This window comes from Notamacropus eugenii, chromosome 5, assembly GCF_028372415.1.
Source record: "Notamacropus eugenii isolate mMacEug1 chromosome 5, mMacEug1.pri_v2, whole genome shotgun sequence".
NCBI classification, from domain to species: domain Eukaryota; kingdom Metazoa; phylum Chordata; class Mammalia; order Diprotodontia; family Macropodidae; genus Notamacropus; species Notamacropus eugenii.
This window is the reverse complement of record NC_092876.1, coordinates 298734225-298759965: the sequence shown is the minus strand read 5'-3', so window position 1 is coordinate 298759965 and position 25741 is coordinate 298734225. Positions and strand designations below refer to the sequence as shown.

Genomic DNA, 25741 nt, shown 5'->3' with positions numbered 1-25741 from the left:
AGAAGGATGCGTAATTCTGGAATTGAAAGTTGATGTTAGTAATAGAAGTGGATCTTATGTTGTCACACAAGCCTTTGTCTTCATCTCTTGATATAATCACTTTTTTGGTTATCTTGTTATTCATGTGACTGGCTAAGTTTGTGATTTTCCTAATGTTAAATTAATCTTGAATTCTTAGTTGAACTCATCCTGGTCATAGTATATGATGTTTGTGATATGTTGTTTTATCCTGTTTAAGTAATATTTTATTTAAAATTATGCATCTATGTTCATTACAAATATAGTTTTCTTATTCTCCCTGGTTTATGGATAAAGACCTTATCTGTATCATAGAAGGAATTTGGTAGGATTCCTTATTTTGCAAGCAATTTATATACTATTAGAGAATGAATTCTATAGAATTCACTTGTGAATCCATCTAGTCCCAATTTTGGGGGCTTTTTTGTTTGTTGTGAAAGTTCATTTATTGCTTTTTCAGTTTATTTCTCTGAAATTGGGTTTTTAAGTTCAATTTCCTTACTATTAATTTGTGTTTTATATTTTCTTGTAAATTTATTTCATTAAATTGTTGATTTTGTTGAAATATAGTTGGGAAAAGTAGTTCTAATAGTATCCTTTATTTCTTCTTCATTTATTTTGAATCTCTGTTTTCATTTTTTATGCCAGTAAGATTTGGTTTTCTTTTTAATTACATTAACTAATAGTTTGTTTATTTTATTACTTTTTTCCTTTAAAAAAACCCAGCTAGTTTTATATATTAATTCAGTGGAGCTTAACAAATTTTTTTTTGTTAACTAAATTTCCAGGACTTTCATTTTTCTGTTTCATTGAATTTTTAAAATTTATTGATTTTCTAGTATCTTTAGTTACATTCCCAGTTCATGGATGTATTTTTTCACCTCTTTTTTGTTAATAAAAGTGCTTAGAGATAGACATTTTTCCCTAAGCATTGCTTTGACTACATCCTCACAGTTTTGTAATGTTGTCAGATTGTTGTCATTATCTTTATTGAAATATTTTGTGATTTTTCTTTGGCCTGATAATTCTTTAGTAGTAAATTATTTTGTCTCCCTTTGGTTTTTTTTAATATTTTCTTCCAGTGGCTTTCTATTTAACATAATTTTTACTGAATTGTAATCAGTAAAGGACAATAATATTTCCAATTTTCTGCATTTGTTTTTGATGTCACAATGTTTTTGTGAAGGTGCCATACACAGGTGAGAATACATATGCTCCTTTCTGTTTCTCTTCAGTAATTTGAGATCTGTCATACCCAGTTTTCCTAAGATTCTATTCAGGTCCTTCTTTCTGTTTTGATTAGATGTATCTAGGGCTTATAGGGGTAAATTGAGATCTTGTAGTCTTGCACTATTTATTACTATTTCTTGTTTTAATTCATTTAGTTTTTAAATTAGTTAATAAACATTAAGGAGTTGCTATGTGCTAGGTGCTGTTCTACATAGTATCTCTTCTCAAAGATCTCATAATCTAGTGAAGAAAACATGTAAACAACAAACAAGTGCTATACAGGATAAATTGGAGATAATTAAACAGGGAAGACACTAGAATTAAGAGGAATGAGGAAGGGCTTCTGCTAGAAGATGGCATTTTAGCTGAGACTTGAAGTAAGCCAGAGAAACCAAGAGGCAGAGAGGAAGGAGAGCATTTCAGACGTGAAGGATAACCAGTGAGAATGCCTGAAGTTTAGAGATGTAACGTTTTATTTTGTATGAGAAACAGCAAGGAGGCTAGTGTTTAAGTATTTAGAAACTATGCCATTGGTTACATATACAAAGTGTCCCAAAAATCTTAGTGCAATTTTAAGTTATTTCAACTTAAAACAAAGAGTTTATCATTATTTGGAATGGAGAAAAGATTAGAATCCTTTCCACTAAATTCAGGGGTGAAACAAGGATGTCCATCATCACTTTTGTTTTATAGTGTAGTAGAAATATGGCTATAATAATAAGACAAGAAGCTATTTAAAGACTATCAAACTATTAAAGCTTAAATTGGCACTGAGACATTTAGGGATATGTTAAGTATTGAAATAAATTTATCATATATATTACCTTTCAGCAAAATGTACTTTCCTTCATTATTACTCAGTTAAGTCTATTTTTGTTGTTGCCTCATCTGAAATCATAATCGCTATACCTGCTTTTTTGTGTTCAACTGAGGCATAATAGATTTTGCTCCATGTTTCAAGTATGTTAATTATAAATGGCATCTTGTTGGATTGTGTTTTCTAATGTATGTATATACACATGTATGTATATATGTATGTGCATATATATGTATATGTGTGTATAAATATATACATATGTATACATATAAAACCAAAAACTGCTATTTTTTTTTAATGGTGATAAGCTAGAATCCTTTCAAATAAGTTCACAGTGAATTCTGTTTGACATAGTACAAGAAATGACTATAGTAATAAGACAAAAAAAAGGAAATGAGGGAATAACCACAGGTAAACAAAATTATCACTTTTGGCAGATAAGATGGAGTACTTAAAGAATATAAAATGGTTGACTAAAGTTAATTAAAATAATAGCTTCCTCAGATTTGTGTGCTATAATGGAAATCTACACAAATCATCAGTATTTCTATATAATGCCAATTGAAAACTAGCAGGAAGAGATAAAAAGAGAAACTTGATTTAAAAATACTAAAGGATGTATATATAATAATTGGGAATCTGCCTTTCAAGGTGAATGCAAGAACTACATAAATACAGGTACAAACAACCATTTACAGAAAGGTATAAATAAACGGGAAAATTTTCCTTATATGATCCTATATAATAAAAATGACACTATTACTTTATTTGCTTATTCAATGCCATACCAAACTACCAAAGAATTACTTTATAGGACTAAGAAAAGTAATACATTTGTATGGATTTTAAAAATCAAGAATATCAAGAGAAATAATGAAAAGAGATGGAAAGAGAACCTAGTAATGCCAATTGTCAGACTACATTATTGTTGTTCAGTCATATCCGACTCTTTGTGACCTGATGGACCATAGCACACCAGATCCTTCTGTCGTCCACTAACTCCCAAGTTCTGTCCAAACACATCTTTTTTGCGCCAGACTATACTACAAAGCAATAATTATTCAAAGAATTGATACTGATTAAAAAAAGATTGATGCCATGGAACAAATTAACTATACCACTTACAGAAACAAATATATCTAATGTCCTAGTATTTCCTTAAACACAAAGGTCCCCGCTACTAGTATAAAGGCTCAATTTTTTGACAAAAACTGCTGGGAAAATTGGATGGCAATATTTAGATTTAGACCAATAATACCTCACGCTTATTCTAAAATAAACTCCAAATGGATACCTAAAAGGCCACATCAAAAATTAGAGAAGCAAGGGAAAAGCTACCTAGAAGATCTTTGCATAAGAGAAAAAGTTCATAACCAAACAAGGGGTTGAGAGGATCACACATAAAATGGATAATTGAGATTACATGGAACTGAAAAGTTTTTGTGCAAATAAATCTAACAAAGCCAAGATTGAAAGGGAAACAGTTAACTAGGAAAAACTTTGCAGCAAGTTTCTCTGATAAATTTTTCGTTTCCAACATTATTTGAGAAACAGATCCAATTATATGAGAAAAAGAGCCATTCCTCAATTGCTCTGTTGACCAAGGATATGAACTCAAAGAAACCCAGATGATAGCTATTTGAAAAAATACTTCCATTCTCTATTAATTAGAGAAATGCAAATTAAAGCAATTCTGAGATTCAACCTCACACCCATCAGAGTGGCAAAGAAATTTTGGAAGGGCTATGGGAAAACACTTTGATGCACTATTGGTCAAACTGTGAATGGATATAACCATTCTGATAAAGCAGTTTGTAATTATATAGTAAAAGTTACTAAAGAATGCCCATCCTTTGTTTCATCTGTATCACTACTAGACCTGTACACAAAAGAAATCAAATAAGGAAGAAACTACCTTTATATACAAAAATATTTTAAGTTCTGTTTGTAGTGGCAAAAAGAAACCCCCAAAATTCCAAAATGAAAACATTGAGGATGCCCATCAATTCTGGAATGGCCAAATAAATTGTGGTATATGAATATGATGGGGTGCTATTGTACTGTAAGAAGTGATGAAAGAGCTGATTATTAAAATACTTAGATTTATGTGAACTGATACAAAGTGAAATAAGCAAAAGAGCACTTCACTTGAAGACTTTTTATAAACTGAAAAAGAATGAAATGAACAGAACCCAGAGAACAATTTGTACAATAACAACACCACTAAAATAAACAATATTGGAAGCAATAAGAACTGTAGTCATTACAAATCTTTCGTGATTCCAGAACTGATTATGAGAACATGCTAATGCGTTATAGAGAGGGGACTGATTTAGAATATAGAAGACACACACATAGCCATTGAGGGAATTTATTTTGCTTGACTCTGTATTTGTTAGGAAAAAAAATTAATGGGATGGGGAAGTAGGAGAGAAAGAAAATAGATTTCTGTTAATTAAAAAAAGGAAAAGTTGCACTTTTAGAGATTTTGAGAAGGTGTGCACTTTTAGATGAGATCACTTTATCATTAGTCTTTTGTTATGAAACCTCTCAAAATGTAAGATTAGTCTGTAAGTATTTGTAAAAGTAAAATCAAAACATCAATAAAATCTTTTTAAAAAAATTACAAGTTTGAAATCCTCAATTCTGTTGTAGTAACTATGTTAAAAAAAGATGTTTAGTTTCTACAGTAAAATTAATACTATATTTAGCTACATGAGCTAAATACAAGCCTAACCTGAGAACTTAACTTGGAGAAAGTCCAACTTTCAAACAGCTGATTTTCTCATGAACTTTCAAGAACATAGTATTTTTGAAGTTAGAGGGGTAGCCATGTGGGACAGAGTAGAAAGGAAAGAAAAGCTTCCTTTTTCCCAGTAGCAAGTTTCACCCTTATCAGAATTTAATTCAATGACAGCTTGAGTCTTCCCCTACTCTAGCTACTGTAATATTTTTTCCTTCTCAAATTGTTTTTTCTTCCACTCAAAATGCCATTTTCTCAGGGCTAGTGATTTCTTCTAGTTGTTAGGAGGAAAGCTTTCTGATAAAACTAATTTACATAAAAGTGTAATGTGTGATAGATACTTAACTTGAGGAGAGAATTCAGTAATAAGACCAACCCCTGGTTAGCCCCAGTAAATCTGATAGAATTTTTCTTATGTAACAAAGTGAAGTAAAAATTAAGACTGTAATGAGAAGTAATTTGGGGTACAGAGGCTATCAAATAGCCTTAGGATGATAGTCTTTACAACTGGGAAAGAACCTTGGAAATGATCAAATTAAAGAATCTTACGGTTAGAAGGGAATTCAAAAGCAATCTATTCCAACTCATATCTGTACAAATGTCCTACATATAATATGCCAAACAAATTATCATCCAGTTTGAAGGCCTGTAAAGAGACATTTCCAAGTTTAACCATTAATGGTAACTCTTTAGCTTCAGCCATATAACCATTTCCAAATCATTTTTATACTGTTGTCTAGAACATACATTACTTTTTCTGTAAGAATGGGATGAGAGACTTTCCAAAATACTGTACTAAAATTGCTGTTATTACTTTGATCTGCCAGTTGAATAACAAAAGAGCTGTCAGAAGTGAAATGGAAGTTAAATTGGTGTAATCATTTATTGATTAAGCCATGTTGGCCCTCTGTGATGACTGGGTGTCAAGTTATTCCTTTTATAATACGCTCTAGAATTATACTAGGAATCAAAATTAAGTCCACTGGCTTATAGTTTAAAGATGAGTTGGAATGCAGGTATCTTGACTCCAGACCTAATGCTTCATTCATTATATTTTACGGAGTGACCTAATTTAAGGGGCTCATACAAGGGGAAAACTATCCAGGATGTTTTTTTCAGCATTTTCACTTCTGAACCTATAGGTTGTCTGAAAGTCTTTTAGGATTGTTCACCACTCAGCCTCTGTTTGCCCCCTACTTTCCCAGCAGCACCAGTATGTACCTTGGTGACACAGAGGTTATATCTGCATTCAGAAAGAATGGGGGGACTGGAGGTACTGGTACTAGTATAGTAGCAATGTCAGTAGTGGCAGTTCGTCTGTACTGGTAGTTATTAAGTAAGGAACTGCCTGTAATTATATTTACTTAGTTGAACATTTAGTATAACTGTTTAGATTGAACTAAGGGGAAAATGTCCGATGCAGGCTTGAAAATAAGGGTGAATGAATGATGCATTAAAAAGTATTATGTGTCTGGCGCTGCTAAGCACTGAGGATACAAATATGGTAATCAGAACAATCTCTGCTTTCATGGAGCTTATGTTATAGTAGGGGAAAGCAACAAATATAAGGAAGTGATGGCCAAGGGAATTGGAAGATAAGTTTGATTATTTACTCACCTTCTTAATACTAATATAACCTTGGGCCAGCCTCTTTCCCTCTGTGCCAGTTTCCTTAGCTGTGAAAGATGAAGAGATTAGACTAAATCAGTGGTTCTTAAAGGGTGCCCAGAGACCACTTGAGAACCTTTCATGGCAGTCATGAGGTGAAAAGTATTCTAATAATAATAATAAAATGTTTTTAATTTCTAGTATGATAAATATCAATAGATATAGCCCACATAAACATAAGCTCTTTGAGGTTCTCAGTCACTTTTAAGAATGCAAAGAGGTCTGAGACCAAAAAGTTTGAGAACTACTGAACTAGATTGATGATGACTAACATCCTTTCTACTTCTACATAGTCCTAAGTGCTTTCATTATTTTGACCTACTCTAGTACTTCCACTATTGGTACTTTTGTTCTGTTTGTATGCTCTAGCTGCCCAAGCTCTCTGCTTCTGAGGACCTAGTTTCCTCTAATTATAACGTTGACTTTGTCACTATTTCTAAAGTTATTCCTATCATTCTAATCCTGTTACTCAGGCATTGATAATTTTGTGTTGAGCTATTTTTTGTATACAACTATGGGAAAGTAAACGGGCAACAAGGTGGTACAGTGAGTAGAATGCCAGAGACTCATCTTCCTGAGTTCAGATCTTAGAAATTTAACTGTGTGAACCTAGGCAAGTCACTTAACCCCGTTTGCCTCAGTTGCCTCATGTACAAAATGAGCTGGAGGAAGAAGTGGAAAATCTGTCTAGTACCTTTGCGAGGAAAACCCCAAATGGATTCACAAAATCTTGGACATGACTGTACAACAACAAAAATGGGAAATTATGCACAGATGTTACTGAAAGATGACATTTATGACAGTGGTATCACACCTCTCATTCTGTCTTATTGTAGCCCTAATTAAGTGATGCCTGGATATTTTTTAAATTTTCATTGATATCTTTCATTTTTGTATTACCCTTGTATCTGAATATATTCTTCCCTACATCCTTATCCAGTGATCTATCATTTGTAACAGCAAAAAAAAACAGGTCAGCAAACCTAACCAGCCTGTCACTTGTGAGTCTACCAGTATATGCTGTGGTCCCCATGCATAGTCCACCACCTCTAAAAGAGAAAAGTATTTTCTTACTTCTTCCGTGGGATCAGACTTGGCCATCATTATTACATATCATTTAGTTTCTTTTTCTTTTCTTCTTGGTCTTTCCATTTCTATTTTCGTCGTGTATATTATTTTCCTGGTTCTAATACTTAAATCTATGTTTGTTCACAAAAGTCTTCCCATACTTCTCCAGGTTCTCCATATTCATTGTTTCTCATAGTACAATACTATCATCATTTTCACCCAATTTAGCCATCACCCAATTAGTGGACATCTACATTGTTTCTATTCCTTTGCTATTACAAAAAATTTATTCCTGGGCTATAAAAGAAGCCTTTAAACTAGATTTTCCATTTCTGCGCTATTTTCAATTCATCTAGCATATCACTGTCAGTTTAATCTTCTGGACACAGTTTTCATCATATCTCTCCCCTGCTCAGAAACCTTCAACCTGGATGTCTAATAGGATAAAGTCTAAAATCTTAGTCTAGCCTTGAGGCCTTCACAGGCTACTCCCTACTTTTAATCTTATTCTCTGTTAGTTGTCTTCATCAAATACCTCTGGTCCAGACACTATTCATTGTTCTATCTGAACATGCCTCCCCTAATCTTAAAAAAAACCCCTCACTTGACCCTTCCATATCCTCAAGCTATCATCCTGTTTCTCTTTCCCATTTTACTTCCAAGCCACTTGAAAAAGTTGCTTCCACTTTCTCATCACTGGTCACTTTAAATTCAGCCCTTTTTAGGTAGAATTCCAACTACTAGTCTACTGAAACTGCTCTTCCCTCAAGTTGTTAGTATTCTCTTAAGTACTAACTCCAATAGCACTTTCTCAGACCTCAAATTCCTTGACATCAGCAGCTTTTGACACTATTCTCTTGTGTTTTTTCTCCTATCTTTCTGACCAATCATTTCCTCTCAGACATTTTCATTAGTTTTTTACCTTTCTCAACCCCTAAAGTGTCCATAATTTTCAAACTACTTCCTTGAACCAACTTTTCTCTTCACTAGACTTTTCCTTCATGATGTCATCAGCTCCTTTGAGATCAATTCACTTCAGTTTGCAGCCCTATTTCATAAACTCAGATGCTACATTGTCATCTCTTCTCAGCTGTTCCATGGGCATCTTAACTCACTGTGGCACAGTTAGATCTCATCTTTCCCCTTAAGACCTTCTGTCCTCCAAACTTGCATTTTTCTCTAGAGAGTACCACCATTGTCCCAGCAACTTAGATTCATAACTTTGGGGTCCTTGGATTGGAGGAGGGAGTGTAGGCTGGAAACAGGTTAGATGTACAATGATCTATGCAAGTGCTTGTCAAAGTATGTATTAGGGTGGTATCAATGGTAATAAAAAAATAGGGCATGGATGCAAGACATACTATGGTGCAAAAATTTGAGAAATTATTGATTGTAGGAGATGAGGGAGAGGGAAAAGTCAAAGGTAAACATGGGAGACAATCAGTTGTTGTACCACTAACAGCAATAGAAGAAGAAGGAATAGGTTTGTAGAAAAAGAATTAAGATTGACTTTAATATGGTGAGTTAAGGGTGGTGGTGGGCCATATCCAGGGTAATTGAGAACATTGATCAGGAACCTAAGAGAGAACGGCTGAATTGAACCTCAAAGGGAGGGAATTTAGCAGATGAATATTGAAGGGAGGGGGGTCTATTTTTCCTTTGGGGGAAAAGCATGTGCAAAGGCATAGAGAAAAGAAAGTACAGAATGAGAATGGGTGATAAAATCCCCTTTTGTTAGAACATGGAGTATGAGTGGAAGTAACGTAAGGTAAAATTAGAAAGATAGGTTGTAGTTAGATTGTGGAGACTGTTAAATATCTTGTTGAAATCAGGATGCAGTATTTATCTGGGCTTTTGGTGGTTGTATGTAAGGTGGTTTTTAGTGTGAGTAGGTTGATTTTAGTGTGTGTAAAATGAATTTTTGTTATTATTTTTTAGAGTTTAGTTTTCCAAGATCCATAGCCGTAACAGTCTCCTGTTCCCAGGTATTAGATATGTGTTCCTATAGTTACAGTTCAAAACATCTCCACCACTGTTTGCAGAGTTACATAATGGTAAATAATATAAACATCCACTGATACGTGGATGAAGTGATATAAACTTGTGAGGCTATTGATGGCAATAATCCTTCTGTCTGATACCCTATAAAACAGATGGTCACTAATCAGTGAATGGGGAACCCTTAGGGTTGAATGAACAAATGCTGTGTGTGCCTCAACTGGCCCCCATTGAGGCTTGCGGGGGAACCCTTAGGGTTGAGTGCAAAAGCTGGAATGCTGTGCATGCCTTGATTGGCCCCCATAAAGCCTTGGTGGGAGTCTGTGTTTGCCTCATCTGGCCCCCATTGAGGCTTGAGGAGATTTAGGGGATGCACAAGTTGTGCCTTTCTCAATTGACCCCATCAAGACGCAAGGGTAGTTGCCTCCCCTTCTTGCCAGCTCCTGCAAGAAGGGTGATTAGGGAATGCTGTAAGAATTTGTACTCTCATTATCAGCAGTCTCTTCTGAGAAAACTACACTAGAATAAAGTAAGATTATTAACCCTTTCTTAGTGTCTTTCCTTTCTGACCAAATTGAGTGAACCTGTGCTAGCAGCCCTCTAGTGTGCTGTGTTTATCTGTCTTACAGTGATCTACCATACTAGTAACATTGTTAAAACTTCACAATGAAATGTACTTTGGCATAACACTTATTTTGAAGCTATGCTAGTTCCCTATGATTGCTGCTTGGTTTTTCTAAGTATTCACAATCTCCTTAATAAGCTATTTGTTAATTTTAGTGAATTATTGTGAGGATCACAGTGAGTTTTTTTCACCACTTTTGATATTAGTCTTTCTCCATCCTCTTGAGACTTGCTTCATTTTCCATGATTTTTTAGACGTCATTGATAGATTTTATAGTTACATACAAGGCTTCTTTAAGAACAGATCATGCCAGACTCATCTTGCTTTTTTTTTCTTTTTTGACAGTTATTAAACTGGTAGATCAGGGGAATATTGTAGGTATAGTTTACCTGGATTTCAACAAAGCATTTGAAAAAGTCATGCTTTACTTATGGACAGAATAGAACAGAAGTCTAGGCTGGATGATAGTTCAGTTAGGTGCATCTGGAACTGGTTGAACGACCAGTCCCAAAGAGTAGTCATTAATAGTTTGATGTCAGGTTGTAAGAAGTCTGTAGTAGAATGCCTTAAGACTTGTGCTTTGCCCTGTGCTATTGAACATTTTTATTAATTATTTGAATAAAAGCGTGTTATACTTATCAGGTTTACAGATGCTGTAACTCAACTCTGGCTCAATGGAGCCACGTTTAATAAGATGAAATTTCATAGAGTAAGTATAAAGTCTTATACTTAGGTTCAAAAAATCAGCTTTGTAAATTGGAAGTAGTTCATGTGAAAAAAATATGTGAGGCTTTTATAAAACCAGAAGCTTTATATGTGTCAACTGTGATTTGGTAGCCAGAAAAGCTAACATAATGGAAGGGCTAAGAATGTAATAATTAATTATAGGAAAATAGATTTAGACATCATAGCTATCCTTATTTAAAGATCTCTCATGTGAAAGAGACTTGTTTTGATTGATTTAAGGGGCAGAATTTCACACTACTACCTAAGTGATATTCCTAAAACACATTTTGACTCCATCATTCCCCTGCTCAGTAATGTTTAGTGTTGCCTGTAGGATCAAATATGAACTTCTATTAAGTGTTTACTGTGTTCCAGGTACTGTACTGGGCCCCGAGTGATACAAAAAAGATTGTCAAGAAAAGGAAAGAAAGAAGAGTATGAGAGCCCATACCCTTAAGAGCTTACATTTTGGGGGAGAGAGACAAGTATATATGTATATACAAAGGAAATATGTAAATACAAGATAATTTGCAGGGAGGGGCCATAGTAGTTGAGAGAATCAGAAAAGACATGTAAGAAGTGGCACTAGAGCTAAGATTTGAAGGAAGGTCAAGATGCTATGAATCAGAGATGGGAAGCAGAACATTTCTGGTATTATGATAACACTATCTGCAAAGGCACAGGTTGGGAGTGGAGTGTTGTATGTAAGAAATGGCAAGGTCAGTTTGACAACTGAAGAGTTTATAAAAATAAATTGTCATACATGAAAAGCTAAGTTAGAGCTAGGTTGTGTTAAATGTCAAACAGGTGACTGTTTTATTTTAGAGGTAATAAGGAACAACTAATGTGTTGAATAATGATGTGACATGTTTAGAGCTGCAAATATAGGAGATCACTTTGGTAGCTTCTATGGAGGATGGGTTGAAAGTGAGACAAAGCAAGGAGACCATTTAGGAGACTTGCAGTGTGCCATGGAGGCAGCTAGGTGGCTCAGTGGATAGGGTGCTTGACCTGGAATGAGGAAAACTTGAGTTTAAATTCAGCCTCAGACATTCAGTAGCTGTGTGACCCTGAGCAAGTCATTTAACCTCTATTTGCCATAATCCACTGGAGAATAAAATGGCGAACCACTCCTGTATCTTTGCCAAGAATACAGGGTCATGAAGAGTTGGACACCACTGAACAACTGAACAATGTTCCAGAAAAGAAGTAAGAAAGGCCTGATCTAAAGTGGTGACTTTCTGAATAGAAAGAAGAGGAGAGATGTTGGAGTTGGGGGTGGGGGAGTGTTAGAAATAACAAGACTTGGCAACTGATTGGATTTATGGGAGAAGGGAGAGTGAGGAGTCAAAGATGCCTCTGAGATAGTGAACCTGAGTGACTGGAAGGATGGTGAACCTTTCAGAAAGCAGAAAGAGGCAAGTTGAGAAGAAAGGTGGATTTGAGGAGGGAGAAGAGGATGAGTTCCATTTTGGACATGTTGAGTATGAGATGCCTATGGAACATCCAATTTAGTGGCCAGTTGGTGATGCAGGACTAGAGTTTAGAAGATTGGAGATTTTATTTACACACACACACACACACACACACACACACACACACACGCACACTCTCACACTCTCTCTCTCTCTCTCTCTCTCTCTAATCTGGGAGTCACCTGCATATAGATGTTATTAAAACCACAGGAGCTGGAAGAACTTAAGGAGGTTTATTTACATCTCAGAGTGACTTTTATTGTTTTCATCCTAAACTCCCATTCTTCGAACAACAAAAATCAGTTTAAGGATTTCCCCCAAAGAGCTTCATTTTTATGATGTAGCTTCAAGAATACAGAGGCTTTTCTTTTTTCTGTCACATATATCCAATTAAAAAGCATTATTTACATATGCACACATCCATATTACATCTGTGCATATATCACATATGTATTTATTCTCCTCTGCATCTTTTTGACCAGGGCAATGGCAGGATGGTAGATGAAGTGTCATGGGAGGAACAAAGAGAATGCCAGTTTGACTGAATTGAAGAGCATGGGAAGGGGAGTAACATAATAAAGCTGAAAAGATAGGTTGAGGTCAGGTTGTGAAGCCACCAACATTTTTTCCTAGAAGAAATAGGCAGCCTCTGGAGTTTTTTGAGTAGAGGCATGACAAGGCCATGTATATACTTAAGGAAAATCACTTTGGCAGCAGGATGTAAAAGGGACTTGGAATGGTAGCAGACTTGAGTCAGAGAAACCAGTCAGAAGGCTGCTGCTGTAATATAGTTGAGAGGTGATGAAAGCCTGAATTAAGTTGATTTTGTGAGTAGAAAGAAGGGTTTGGATGACCAAGATGACAGATCCCAGTTTTGCCATTTTTTAGTCATTCCAGATTTTGCTACTGTAAATAAAGCTGCTATGAATATTTTTTATACCAGTATTTCTTTTGCTTAAAAATAATTTCCTTAGGCTGTAGTTCTAGTAGTAGGATCACTAAGATACGTCTTTTTTATTGTTGTGAAATTTTACAGAATTCATTTGTAGCTTTGTCGGGTCAGTGAAAGTAATACAGTGTCATTTGGGAGTAAAGACTTGAAGAACTGCATTGAGAACTTTCTGTGATAGTGAATATTTTTCTATTTAACTTTAGATAATGATATGTAATCTATATAAGTAAAACTAGTTTTAGTATTATTGTCTGATTCTTCAGTTCAACAAACATTTATTGAGCTTAATACGTGTAGTGCATCCAGCTAGTCTGTAGGAACACAATGATGAAAGATGGAAGTGTGACTGTCTTTCCAGAATAGAAGCTTATAATCAGAGTTGGGAGTGGGATATGGATAATTATGTATACAAAAAATAAGATAGGATATATATATACCAAAAAAATTGAGTATGATTAGGGAAAAGAAAAGACTCGCCAAAGTGTAATAGGAAAATTTGAGGAGGTAGAGATCATTTTCAGTTTGGAAAATCAAGGAAGGCTTCATGGAAGGTGGTATTTTTAACTGAACCTGAAAGGAAGAGTATTTTATTAGGTGAAATAAAGAGAGGGAATGGGTTCTCGGAGTGGCGTAAGACTTGTAATAAAGTAGGGAAGCCAGGAATACAGAATTAGGTTTGTAAAAAGCTAGTGCTCCATTTTGGAGTATAGAATGAACTGAAAGCAGTATGTAACTGATAAGGCCAAAAAAAGGAGATAAGGTAGATTATATATATAATTGTTCTGATAGAGGTTCTATTTGTATATAACTTTTTAATCTGCATTGTAAAGTGACGTGAACTTTTCTTGATATGAAAGATTTTACCTACAAATTGAACTCATTTTTAATGATCACATATGCTTGAAAGATAGTATAAATCAAATATCTTAGTACAGTAGTGTGAATGGAAATAAAAACAACAGTAACAAAGCTAATCTGAAACTGACGCTGTGATTCTAATGATAGAAAAGCTTGGACCTGGAGAATACTTAAGGAATACAGTTTCCTTCTTTGCAGAAGTGGAGAACAGTTGATATGGAGTTACTGCATGTATTGCCAGACTCTGTTTATATGTAGATTGATTTACTGAACCTTTTTTTCTACTTAAAAAAAATTCTTTGTTATAAGGGTGGCTTACTGGATTTAGGAGGGGAGAATGTATTTAGAAATGAATCTGATGTGAAAGCAAGTTATTTCAACAACAGTTTTAAAAACTAAAAATTGATGAAGCTGAAAAAAAGTCTTAGAATAGCTTTTTTTTTTTTTTACAGCAAAATCATTCTTTAATTTATTATTCTTGTAAATTTGGATTTTCTTTTTTCCCTCCCTTCTCCTCTTCAAATTGAGGCATGCTTGTAGTTTGATGCTTTATAGTTTTGGGTAAGTGAGGGAGAAAAAATCCTATGACCAATATATACAGAATGGAAACAGTAAAAGTATGAAAAAGATTGAATAATTTTATTTTTAAATGCAGGGTATATTTACTAGTGGCACATGGGATGAAAAATCGGATGAAATTTCCTTTGCTGACTTCAAGTTTTCTATCACTCATCATTTTCTTGTGCAAGAATCCAGTGATAAAGAAGGAAAAGAAGAAGAATTAGAAGGTAGATAAGTTTTACTATATATTTTTTTAACTCTTCCCATTTAAAAGTTGGTTCTTAATTATGAAAAAAACTTAACTTACTTCATTATAAACTTCAAGTATTTTTAATGAAAGCATTTCTTAGAAGTTTTTAATAGCTTATGCTATGTCTGAAATCTGTGCTTTTCATAATAAAACCATATCATTAATTTTTAAATGAGAAGTTTTCTATTGAGGATAGTCCTCCCATATCCCAGAGAACTAGGCAGTTCAGTTATATTTGTTTTTTATTTGATTAAGCAGCTTTTAAACATATGAAGATCTCATAACTATCAATACTTTCTTGAGAAAAAAAAGCAGAAAAGATGTAATAAAATCCAAATTAACTTGAGTCAAAACAAAATTGGGAAAACTAATTATAGGGTTTGGGCATTTCATCCCATTTTGGAGTTAAATGAATTATATAACCTTGTGACCTTCTACCTTCCTCTTACTTCATTCTCCCATATTTTAACATATTCCTTGTTTCACCATCATCAAAAACATTTGCTGAATGTTGAAGATACAACATAGGAAGAATTATACAGTTGGTAACTGGCTTCTCAGATTTATGACCTAGGATGTATATCAATGGAGTGTGTGTGTGTGTGTGTGTGTGTGTGTGTGTGTGAATGTATGTGAACTGATGTAGACCTGTATATCTGTGTATATATATAGATATATCCCTTTATATCTGTTCTGTAGTATGTTTTTAATGCACATCAAAATCAGACCAACAAAATTTTGTTAAAAGGCATGATTGAAAAACATTATATTTGGGAGATAAATACAATTGAGGCAAAGGAATGTTAGATAATTGGTTGGAAATCAAAGAATGTTAGTGGGATTTCTTTGTCCAGATTGAAGGGAAGTGATGCAATCTGCTTTCTTGTAATCGATGCAAAAATACTTTATGGAAGGAGGTATAATTTTCAGAAGGAGGTATAATTTTCAGAACTCCTTTTAATGATAGAAGATATTATAGGGAAGTGTGTCAGGCATATGATGCTGCTTTAAGGAAGTGTTTTCAGGCCAGGGTAATAAGAGTGGAAAAAGATTATTTGATAGCAGATATGTTTGAGACCAACAAGGAAGGAGGATTAGTAGTATAGAAGATGAGGGCAGGATAGTCTATGGTATGTTTTTGTAAAATGGTATGTACATAGATATGTTTTATAGGCTCCATAATGTCCCTGGAAGTTGTCAGTTCTAGAAGCAATTAATGCTGGGAATTGCATGCAGATCAGTAACTTCCAGATTCAAGTAAACTGTTATGGGTCAATATCTTCCAAATTCTTTAATCAGAATAGTTTGAAAAACCAAATCTCTCCAATGGAGAGGAATTGCTTTCGCAGAATGCCAGATTTTAAATGTTCTGCAGTATATTCTGAATGCAAATTTAAAAAATAGATGGGATAATTATTCATAAAAGAAGATAGATTTGTCATTTGCTTTTTATAGTAAGAAGAAGACTGCTTATGATACGTTCGTCCTTTTTTTTTTTTAGCAACATATATATGGTGTTAATGACCAATAGTGTCATTTTTGAACATGAAGAAAAAACCAACTTTGAACAAAACCTAACTAAATATTTAACAAAAGGAATACATGGGTAGAAGCAGAAAGATAGACAGTTGGTTATTAGTATTTAAATGATCAGAGTTAGAAAAGAATAATTTGGGAAAACTTCATTGTGTTAGTGAACTTTGAAGCAGAATTTTTAATTTGCAGAGAAATAGTGTTCAGAAAAGAAACGTTCTAGAAGAAATGGCAGTGAACCATTGCTTGCTGTGGTTTAGGCACAGAGGCAGTAGACTAGACCAGCAGTTCTCAAGGGTGCTCTGTGGACCCCTGTGGGACCCTGAGACCCTTTCAAGGGGTCTTAGAAGTCACAACTATTTTTATAATAATACTAATGCATTTGCCAATTAAAATGCTCCTCCCTTTTCCAACTACATATTTATATGAGACTAGAGATTTTCTTCATCAAAATAGCATCGATGATGTGTTGAGATACAGATTGAATATAGAAACAGGTATAAGAATCCAGAAGTCTTCTACTAAATCAGACATTAAATAGATTTGTAAAAATACATAAAACAATGCTACTTTTAAAGTTACTTATGTTTTGGAAAAGAGTTATTTTTCATTTTTTCATATATTTCAAACCTTTTCATATAGTTTCATTTTTCATTGTTATTTATGTTAACACATAATTGGTTTATTATTTTTAATTACTATTTTAAATGACTTAATACATCTTTTAATAAACATTTTTAATTTCTAATATGATAAATATTGGCATATATAAATAACCCAGGTAAGCAAAAACCCTTTGGGGTCCTCAGTAATTTTTAAGAGTATAAGGAGCCCTGAGACCAAAAAGTTTGAGAGCCATTGGATTAGAGTATATAGATTTAGGGATAGTATGCCTCCTTTTTGGGTAATTTAATTTTGTCCATCAGTTCAGCAGTTAAGTACGTACTATGTGCCAGACCCCAGGAATACAAAGAGGAAAAAAAAGGCCCTTGCCCTGGAGGAGTTTACATTCTCTCAAAATATTTTAAAATGATATAATTTTAAACAGATGGTAAAACTAGATAAATAATGTATTTTCTCTAAATGTTTAATAAGTTTCGCTCTTGCAATGGAAACATACTTCTTTAAAATTACATGTTTTCACAGATGCTATTCCACAATCTATGCAAGATTTGCTATGCATGAACAATGACTTTCCTCCTAGAGCTCATTGCCTGGTAAGATGGTATGTATATTTTATTGACTTTTCAGTATTTTAAGGTACATAATTTAGAGCAGTACATAATTATGGTTACATTTAAGAGATAACTAACAGAATATTTGATACTCTTTATTTGAAACTGCATGTAAATGCAGTCAATAACAAAGCATTTATTTAGTGATTACTTTGTGCTTGGAACTCTACCAGTCTCTGAGGATACAACAAGAAGCAAAAATACCTGCCCTTCTTTCCAAGAGTTCACATTCTAAGGGGAGAAACTGTATGCTAGTAACTATATAAATATGGAGTATATACATTTTAAATAGAAGATAATCTTAGAGGGCCGGGTACTAGCAGTGAAGGGTAGATTGGTGCAGAAAAAGTTTTCTGTAGAAGATGAGATTTGAGCTGAATCTTAAAGTCAGGGAATCTTGGAGGCCGAGATGAAGAGGGAGAGAATTCCAGTTATAAAAGAACAGCCACTACAAAACAGATGAAGTATTGTGTGTAAGAAACAGCAAGTAAGTATAGCTATATCGAAGAGTGCAGCACTTTAAATGTAAGACTGGGAAGGCAGGAAAGGCTTTCATTGCCAAACTGACTTGGAGATAATTGGGAAACTTTGGAGTTTATTGATTGGGGAAAGAGGGATATTTGGCAGTGTCAACAGGCAATCACAATGTCATGAGATTTGTGTGAAAACCAGGTTTATTACAAGAGATATGAACTTGTATGTGGAACCCAGAGAGTTCACAGTACTTTCAGAAGTTTGTATATTTATGACAGTACAACAAAAGGAAGAGGAAAAAACAGGAAGGGGCATGGCATGGAAGGGGAAAGTTGTAGAGCAAAACCCCTTTGGAACCACTAGACTATGTAGATAGGAGGGTCCACTTATCTGCAAAGGACCCCAGCTGCACAAGCATTTTTCTAGCTTGACATAGACAGGCTAGCACCCATCTTGCCTCTCAGGAACACATAAGGAATTCAGATTGGGGTGCAAACATCAAATTATGTCAGCTGGGGTGGGAAGAGGTACTTTGTCCTCGACACATTCAGGGTCTCCTGCATGTTCTTTGTCCAGTGTTTCTGGAAAATATGGCAACTCAGACAGATTCTGGGGACCCCTTAACATCAGGAAGACAAATTGGAAGACTGTCACAATTGTAGTGGCAAGAGCTTATGAGAGCCTGTAGTAGGGGAGTAGTGACTTTGTGAGTGGAAAGAATGGGTACTGTGAAGATAGAAATGGCAGAATTTTTCAACAGTTTGGATATGTAGAATGAGTGAAACTTAGGAATTGTCAATGACACTAAGATTTTGAGCCCAAGTGACTGGGTGGATGGTATTATATACTTCATTGTCATAGGGAATTCATGAAGAGAAGCTAACAAGATCATGAGACAAGAACTTACAGAGGAAAAAGCCCAGGTTAGAGTCTTGTAGGATACCCATGGTAAGTGGGTATGATTTAGATGAAGAACCAGGAAAGAAGACAGAGAAGATATGGCAGTGTCACAAAATCCTCGAGAGAAATTTCCGGGAAATTAAGGTTATTGACAAAATCTCAAGCAACAAGAGAAGTCAAGGATGAAGATAAGAAATTGCCATTAGATTTGGCAGTTAAGAGATAACTAAGAAATAGATGGCTCAGTGAATAGAGTGTTAGATTTGGAGTCAGGAAGAAATGAGTTTGAATTCTGCCTGAAACAGATAGAAGCTATGTGACCTTCAGCAAGTCACTTAACCTTTCTCAGCCTTAGTTTCCTTATCTTTAAAACGGGAATGTACGCTTTTTGAGAACCTAAGACTTTTTCTGTTTGCCTTTGTATCACTGGTATCTTAACAGAGTGCTTTACACATAGGTGCTTAATAAATGTTTTGTTCATTTGACTAATACTTGCTCGTGTAGACTCCTCTCTTACTGTTTTTCTCCAACACAATTTATATCAGTGTCTCTTGCTGTAACGTGCCTATTGAACTTCTTTTGACATGCTAGGGCAGACTGGGAAAAGGGACTTATTATCTGGCACCTGTACCCCTTACATTGATTTATCATCATTTATCAGACTCATTAGAGTGTGTATATATATATATATATATATATATATATATATATATATATATATATATATATATATATATGAGATTTATCATCATTTATCAGACTCAATAGAGTGTGTGTGTGTGTGTGTGTGTGTGTGTGTGTGTGTGTGTGTGTGTGTGTACCTGGTAAATACATTTACCAGATGACTGAAGAGTAAAGTAAGGTTTATAAAAAGTAAGTTTCTAGAAATTAAAGGAGGGCTTATAGACAGTTACTAAAGCACCATATTTTTTTATATTTTGACCATTTTGGAATGGAAATCATTTAAAAATATGTTACATATTTCCTTGACTTGAACAGATTATATTGAATATACTCTTTTCTTTATTACTCAGTTACTGTGAACATCAGTTATTGTTCTGTATTATAATATAGGGGTGTCAAATTGTAGTAGAAAGGGATCCCTGTGGGCGCATATTGACGCAGAAAACCGCAAATTAACATCTGTGCTATATTATATTTATTTGTTTTATTAAACATTTCCCAATGACATTCTAATCTGGTTCCACTGAACTCAGCCAGGAACACACTTCATCAGGTTGTTTGACTGTATTCTAGATAACTCCAAATTGCTATTGTTTTGTTGTTTTGGTCCTGTGATTTTTTTAATAGTTATTTTGACCTCTTACTTTTGTCGAGCAGGTATTTTGGCAGGCTGTTGTAATGCATACCTGTATCAGTGTACTCCCTCTCAACTTTTGGGGGTTTTGTTTTGTTTTTTGTGACATTAGAAAACTAGATAACCAACTTTTTTAGAATTGGGTTTAAACTAAATCCCTAGTTTTAATGAAGGTTTGAGTGAGGGACTGTCTTAACAATAAAAAAAAGTTGTGTGTGTGTGTGTAGATATATAGATATAGATATAGATATATAAAGTATAAAATACGTGTGTGTTCCCGATTGTAAGTTCCGTACAGTCATGGTGCCTCTTTGGTATACCTCAGAACACTCTACTACTACTCCTGTTACTTAGAATAAGTACTTGATATTTTATTTCACTTAAAAATATTTCTAGCACCCCAGTTTCACAGATATCAGCTTTTCAAGACTGACTTAGAAATAAATATGCAGTGGAAATACCTCATTGTATTTATCTCATACTTCTATGGCACTTGAAGATTTTAAAAACCTTACAAAGGATTATTTAAGATTACTAAAGGACAAAGACTCTTTTTATGCACATTTTATGAGGCAAACCTTAATATATATTCAAAATGTGATTATCAACTTAGTTGAATTATAGATACATATCAGAAAATTATTTTCTAAAATCTGTGATGTATAGAATGTAATTTTGCTACACAAAATGTAACATGTATTACACTTTATAAAATGTATTTTCATATTATGAAAAACACATATTAACAAGTTGCAAACATATAGTTATACTTATAAAATGCTCTAGTTGTGCTCATTTCATCCCTTTTGCATCAGTTCATGCAAGTCTCCCTAGGTTATTCTGAATTTGTCCCTTTCATCTTCTCTTCTGGTATACTAATATTCCTTTACATTCATATATTATGTTTGTTGAGCCATTCCCCAGTTGATAGGTATTATTGTATTTTCTAGTTCTTCATTACAATAAGAAGTGTAATCCCTTTGGAGACTGTTTTCAGTTCTGATTTTGCTGTATCTCAAAGGGTATATATATTTAAATGTCTTTTTGGGCATGGTATCAAATTGCTTTCTAGAATGGTTGGATCAATTCACAACCTCACCAGTAGTACATTATTGTGCTTATACTACTCCAGCCCCTCCAAAAATAGTCATTTTCTGTTTTTGTCATTTTTTGCTAATCTTATGGGTATAAGCTGGGGACCTCAGAGTTGTTTTAATTTGCATTTTGAAATAATTAATGATTTGGAGCTTTTTTAAAACATCTTTGTGCCTTTTTTTTTTTTATTTTAAGAAATGAGCATTCATTCTCCTTAGACTGACTTGCCTTCCTACTTCCTCCTTTTTCTGGAACCTTAGTTCCTTTGTCTCTTAGTCCTTTATCCTATGTTATCATCAGACTTTTTCAATGCTTTCTGTTCATAACTGCCCATATCTTACTACTTTCTGCATCTCTGAGAGCAGACTCTTTCTTAGTGTTTCCTTTTTCTCTGGTTTGTAAATGCAAAGTCAGAAGAAAATAAGAATGTTTCTGTGAAAAAAAGCAAAGGAAATTCAATCTTTTACATGTTAAATTATCATTAAAAATTCAGGTCTTTAGTGTAATTAATCCCCATCTTTCCTTTTTTTCCCTAGTGAAATGTATATATACCTTTTCTTAAATATATCTTGCTAACATCAAGAAACTATTATATCCTGAAATTTCTTCTGATGGAATTTTTCTTCAAATGTGTCTTTTAGGTATGGGCTTCGTGAATTTGTAGTAATTGCCCCAGCTGCAAATAATGATGCTGTTCTTAGTGAATCCAAATGTAATCTTCTTCTGAGTTCTGTTTCTATTGCATTGGGGAATACAGGCTGGTAGGTAGAAGTTTCTAAAAACTTTCAATGTAAGTTTTCTTTTGTAAGGTTTTTATTATGATTTGTGAAAAGGAGAAAAATCACCATTGTGCCTAGCCCACAATAAGCCCTTAATAAATGCTTGATTAATTAATTTTAATTCACTGGAAGGAGAAAACTAACTTGATGTAGAAAAGAAAAAAAACCCACACTATATCTGGGGACTTATAATAGTAAATAATTAAGGAATCTTGTAACCTGTTAACTAACCACCTCAACATTTTCTCTAGTCAGGTGCCACTCTTCGTGCAAATACATCACAAGTGGCGAAGAATGTATGTAGGAGAATGTCAGGGTCCAGGAGTTCGAACTGACTTTGAAATGGTTCATCTTCGTAAAGTGCCAAATCAATATACTCACTTATCAGGGCTATTGGATATCTTCAAATCAAAAATAGTAAGTGGAGATTGTGTTTGGGAATCCAGATAAAAGTAGATAATTTCATTTATTACTAAGATGATATTTTAAAAAAAAAATTCCTGGTGTTACAAATAATTGCTTTTAGAAAATTTGGCAGTGTATTTGCATAATTACTTATGTGCATTTTTATTTAGAAAAACAAATGTTTTACTCTCTTTTTAAAAAAGATACTAGTACGAAGAGAAATGCTAATTACATTTTTTAGTAGCCAAAGTAGATGAATGATTTCCAGGTGGTTTTATGCTGTGCTACTGACCTTCTTGACCTTTTTTTAACCTCCTTTGTAACTCATATTAATTTTCTATTTTAAAAAAGTATAGTTTCTTTTGTTGTTTTTTTTTAAACAGAGTGATGGACCAAAGGTGTGTTTAGGTTATTCTTTCTGACCCAAATTATCATAAACAAAAGGACCAAGGCTAGAGGGAGTGTGGTAAAAGTACTTTTGTTGCTTTGTAAAGAAGCAAATGTGCTGGACTAGTCCCTACTGCTTTAAAAGAGTGGGTCAGAGTTCAAGAAAGTGACACCTGGCAGCTCTAGGAAAAAAGAGATGGGGTCGCGGGATGGTAGATATTTTAGGAGATAGCAGGGAACAGGGAGTTTGACTGGATTTTTGGAAGCCTGCTTTGGAGGGAACATTGCCTTACACTATGGTGATGCATATTATTTTAATTTATAGTATTTTATTGAATGTTATGTCTTACATTGATTTAGGTTGTAGAAATGTTGAAGTTTCTTAATGTACATTTTATTTTTGTAGTATAACCCATTTAGGTAATTTTGTTATTAGGTCTAGAACTTCATAAAATATTACTGTTGGATAATGTGAGGCCCTGTATTTTGTAGTAGTGGAGTTAGGGTTCCTTGTAGATTTATATTTAAGGGAGTTTCATTTGAGAAGGAATTTTATTTTCTAGAGCCTCTCTTTTCTCCTGAAATGACAAGTGCTGATTACTTTTTACAAGTCAATGCTTTGGGAAAATTTGAAACTGCAATTTTTTTACATGTTTCTACCCTACTATTCTCTGTTCTTCCCATCAAGGACAATTATATGCAAATCAATTGCATTGGAAAATTATATGAATGGTTACCTGACTTCTTTCACATTTTCATTGAGGTTACTTTGTCAGTAGAGATTGAAAGCCAAATGATGTAGTCAGGTGACCTTTCTGATTCAACTCTTTTTTCTTCCCAGACTAGGGACCACTTTTAGGAGTAAGTGAACACTGAAGTCTGAGTCAAGTTTTGACCTTTTGTCAGTGAAAGTCCCCTTTCTGTGTATTCTTGTGATTCATTTTCTTCCACTTTGCTTCAGTTCTTGTCATGATTTCGCAGAGAGTGTGTCTTCTCTTTCAGTCAGTCCTTGTGACAGTGTTGCAAGGGAGGTGGGAACAAATATTTGTGACCTCGTTTTGCAGATGAAGAAATTGAGGCTCAGAGAGCACAAGTACTTGCCTAAGATAATATGGTAGGTAGTGGAACCAGGACTTGATTTCAGCCCTTCTGATTCAAGTGCAGTTATCTTCTAGATTAAGAATCATTTCTCTTTATCTCATAGAACTTAAAGCTGAACATTACTGTCAAAGAAAAAAATGTTAATAGTGCATTCTGATTCTTTCGGAAGAACAAAAGGTCAAAAAATATCAAGGGAATCAATGAAAAAAATATGAAAGAAGGTAGTTTAACAGTACCAGATTTCAAACTATTACAAAGTGATTATCATCAGAGCAATTTGGTACTGGTTAAGAAATAGAGTGTTGGATCAGTGCAATGTATTAGGTACACAGTGCATGGTAGTAAATGACCATAATAATCTAATGTTTGCTAAACCCAAAGATCCGAGCTTCAGGGGTAAGAACTGACTATGTGACAAAAATTGCAGGGAAAACTGGAAAGCTGTTTGGCAGAAAATAGGTATAGATCAACATCTCACACTGTATACCAAGATAAGGTCAAAATAGGTACATGATGTAGATATAAGGGGTGATATCATAAGCAAATTAGGGGAACTTGGAAATTATTACCTGTCACATCTGTGGATGCGGGAAGAGATTATCAACAAACGAGATAGAGAGGATCACACGAAGTAAAATGGATAATTTTGATTACATTAATAATGCAGCCAAGATTAGAAACAAAGCAGGAAATTTTACTTCAAGTTTCTCTGATAATGGCCTCATTTCTCAAATATAGGAAACAGAATCAGATTTATAAAAATAAAAGCCATCCTCCAAGGGATATCAACAGGGTGTTTTCAGAAAAAGATATCAAAGTTATAGTCATATGGGAAAATGCTCTAAATCACTGTCGATTAGAGAAATGCTAATTATAACAACTCTGAGGTACTACCTCATGCCTATCAGATTGCCTAACATTGTAGAAAATGAAAATGACAACTCCTGGAGGGGATGTGGAAAAATAGGAACACTGATGCACTGTTGAAGGAGTTGTGAATTGATCCAACTATTATGGAGAATAATTTGGAACTATAACCCAAAAGTTATAGGATTGCTCATACCCGTAGTAGATTTGAATCTCAAAGAGATCAAAGAAAAATTAAAAGAACCTATATGTACAAAAATATTTGTAGGAAGTCTTTTTTTAGTGGTAAAGAATTGGAAATTGAGGGGATGCCCATCAGTTGGGGAATAACTAAAGAAGTGGCATATGATTGAAATGGAATACTATTGTGCTATAAGAAATGACAAATGATGAAAGGCTGGTTCCAGGAAAGAAAAAAACATGACAAGATCTATAGGAGTTGATGCAAAGTGAAGTGATAAGACTTAGGAGAACACAGTAACAGCAATTTGTGAAGGTGACTGTGAAAGACTTAGCAACTATGATCAATATAATGACCCAAGACAGCTCCAAAGGAATCTTGATGAAAAATGCTATCCACCTCCAGAGAGAGAACTAATAAACTCTGAATGCAAATTGAAGTATAATTTTTTCGCTTTCTTTATTTTTCTTCCTTTTT

General features: G+C 34.2%; 1 protein-coding gene across 3 annotated transcripts in view; it reads left to right on the top strand.

The window, feature by feature from the left end:
- Positions 1-25741, top strand: part of RAB3GAP1 (RAB3 GTPase activating protein catalytic subunit 1) — an 87750-nt gene that overhangs the window by 10438 nt on the left and 51571 nt on the right. For all 3 annotated transcript variants that reach the window (XM_072613234.1, XM_072613237.1, XM_072613236.1), the window contains 4 exons: positions 14834-14966; positions 17669-17747; positions 22186-22305; positions 22575-22740. In XM_072613234.1, the coding sequence (XP_072469335.1) occupies positions 14834-14966; positions 17669-17747; positions 22186-22305; positions 22575-22740 (498 nt within the window). The remainder of the gene's footprint in view (positions 1-14833; positions 14967-17668; positions 17748-22185; positions 22306-22574; positions 22741-25741) is intronic.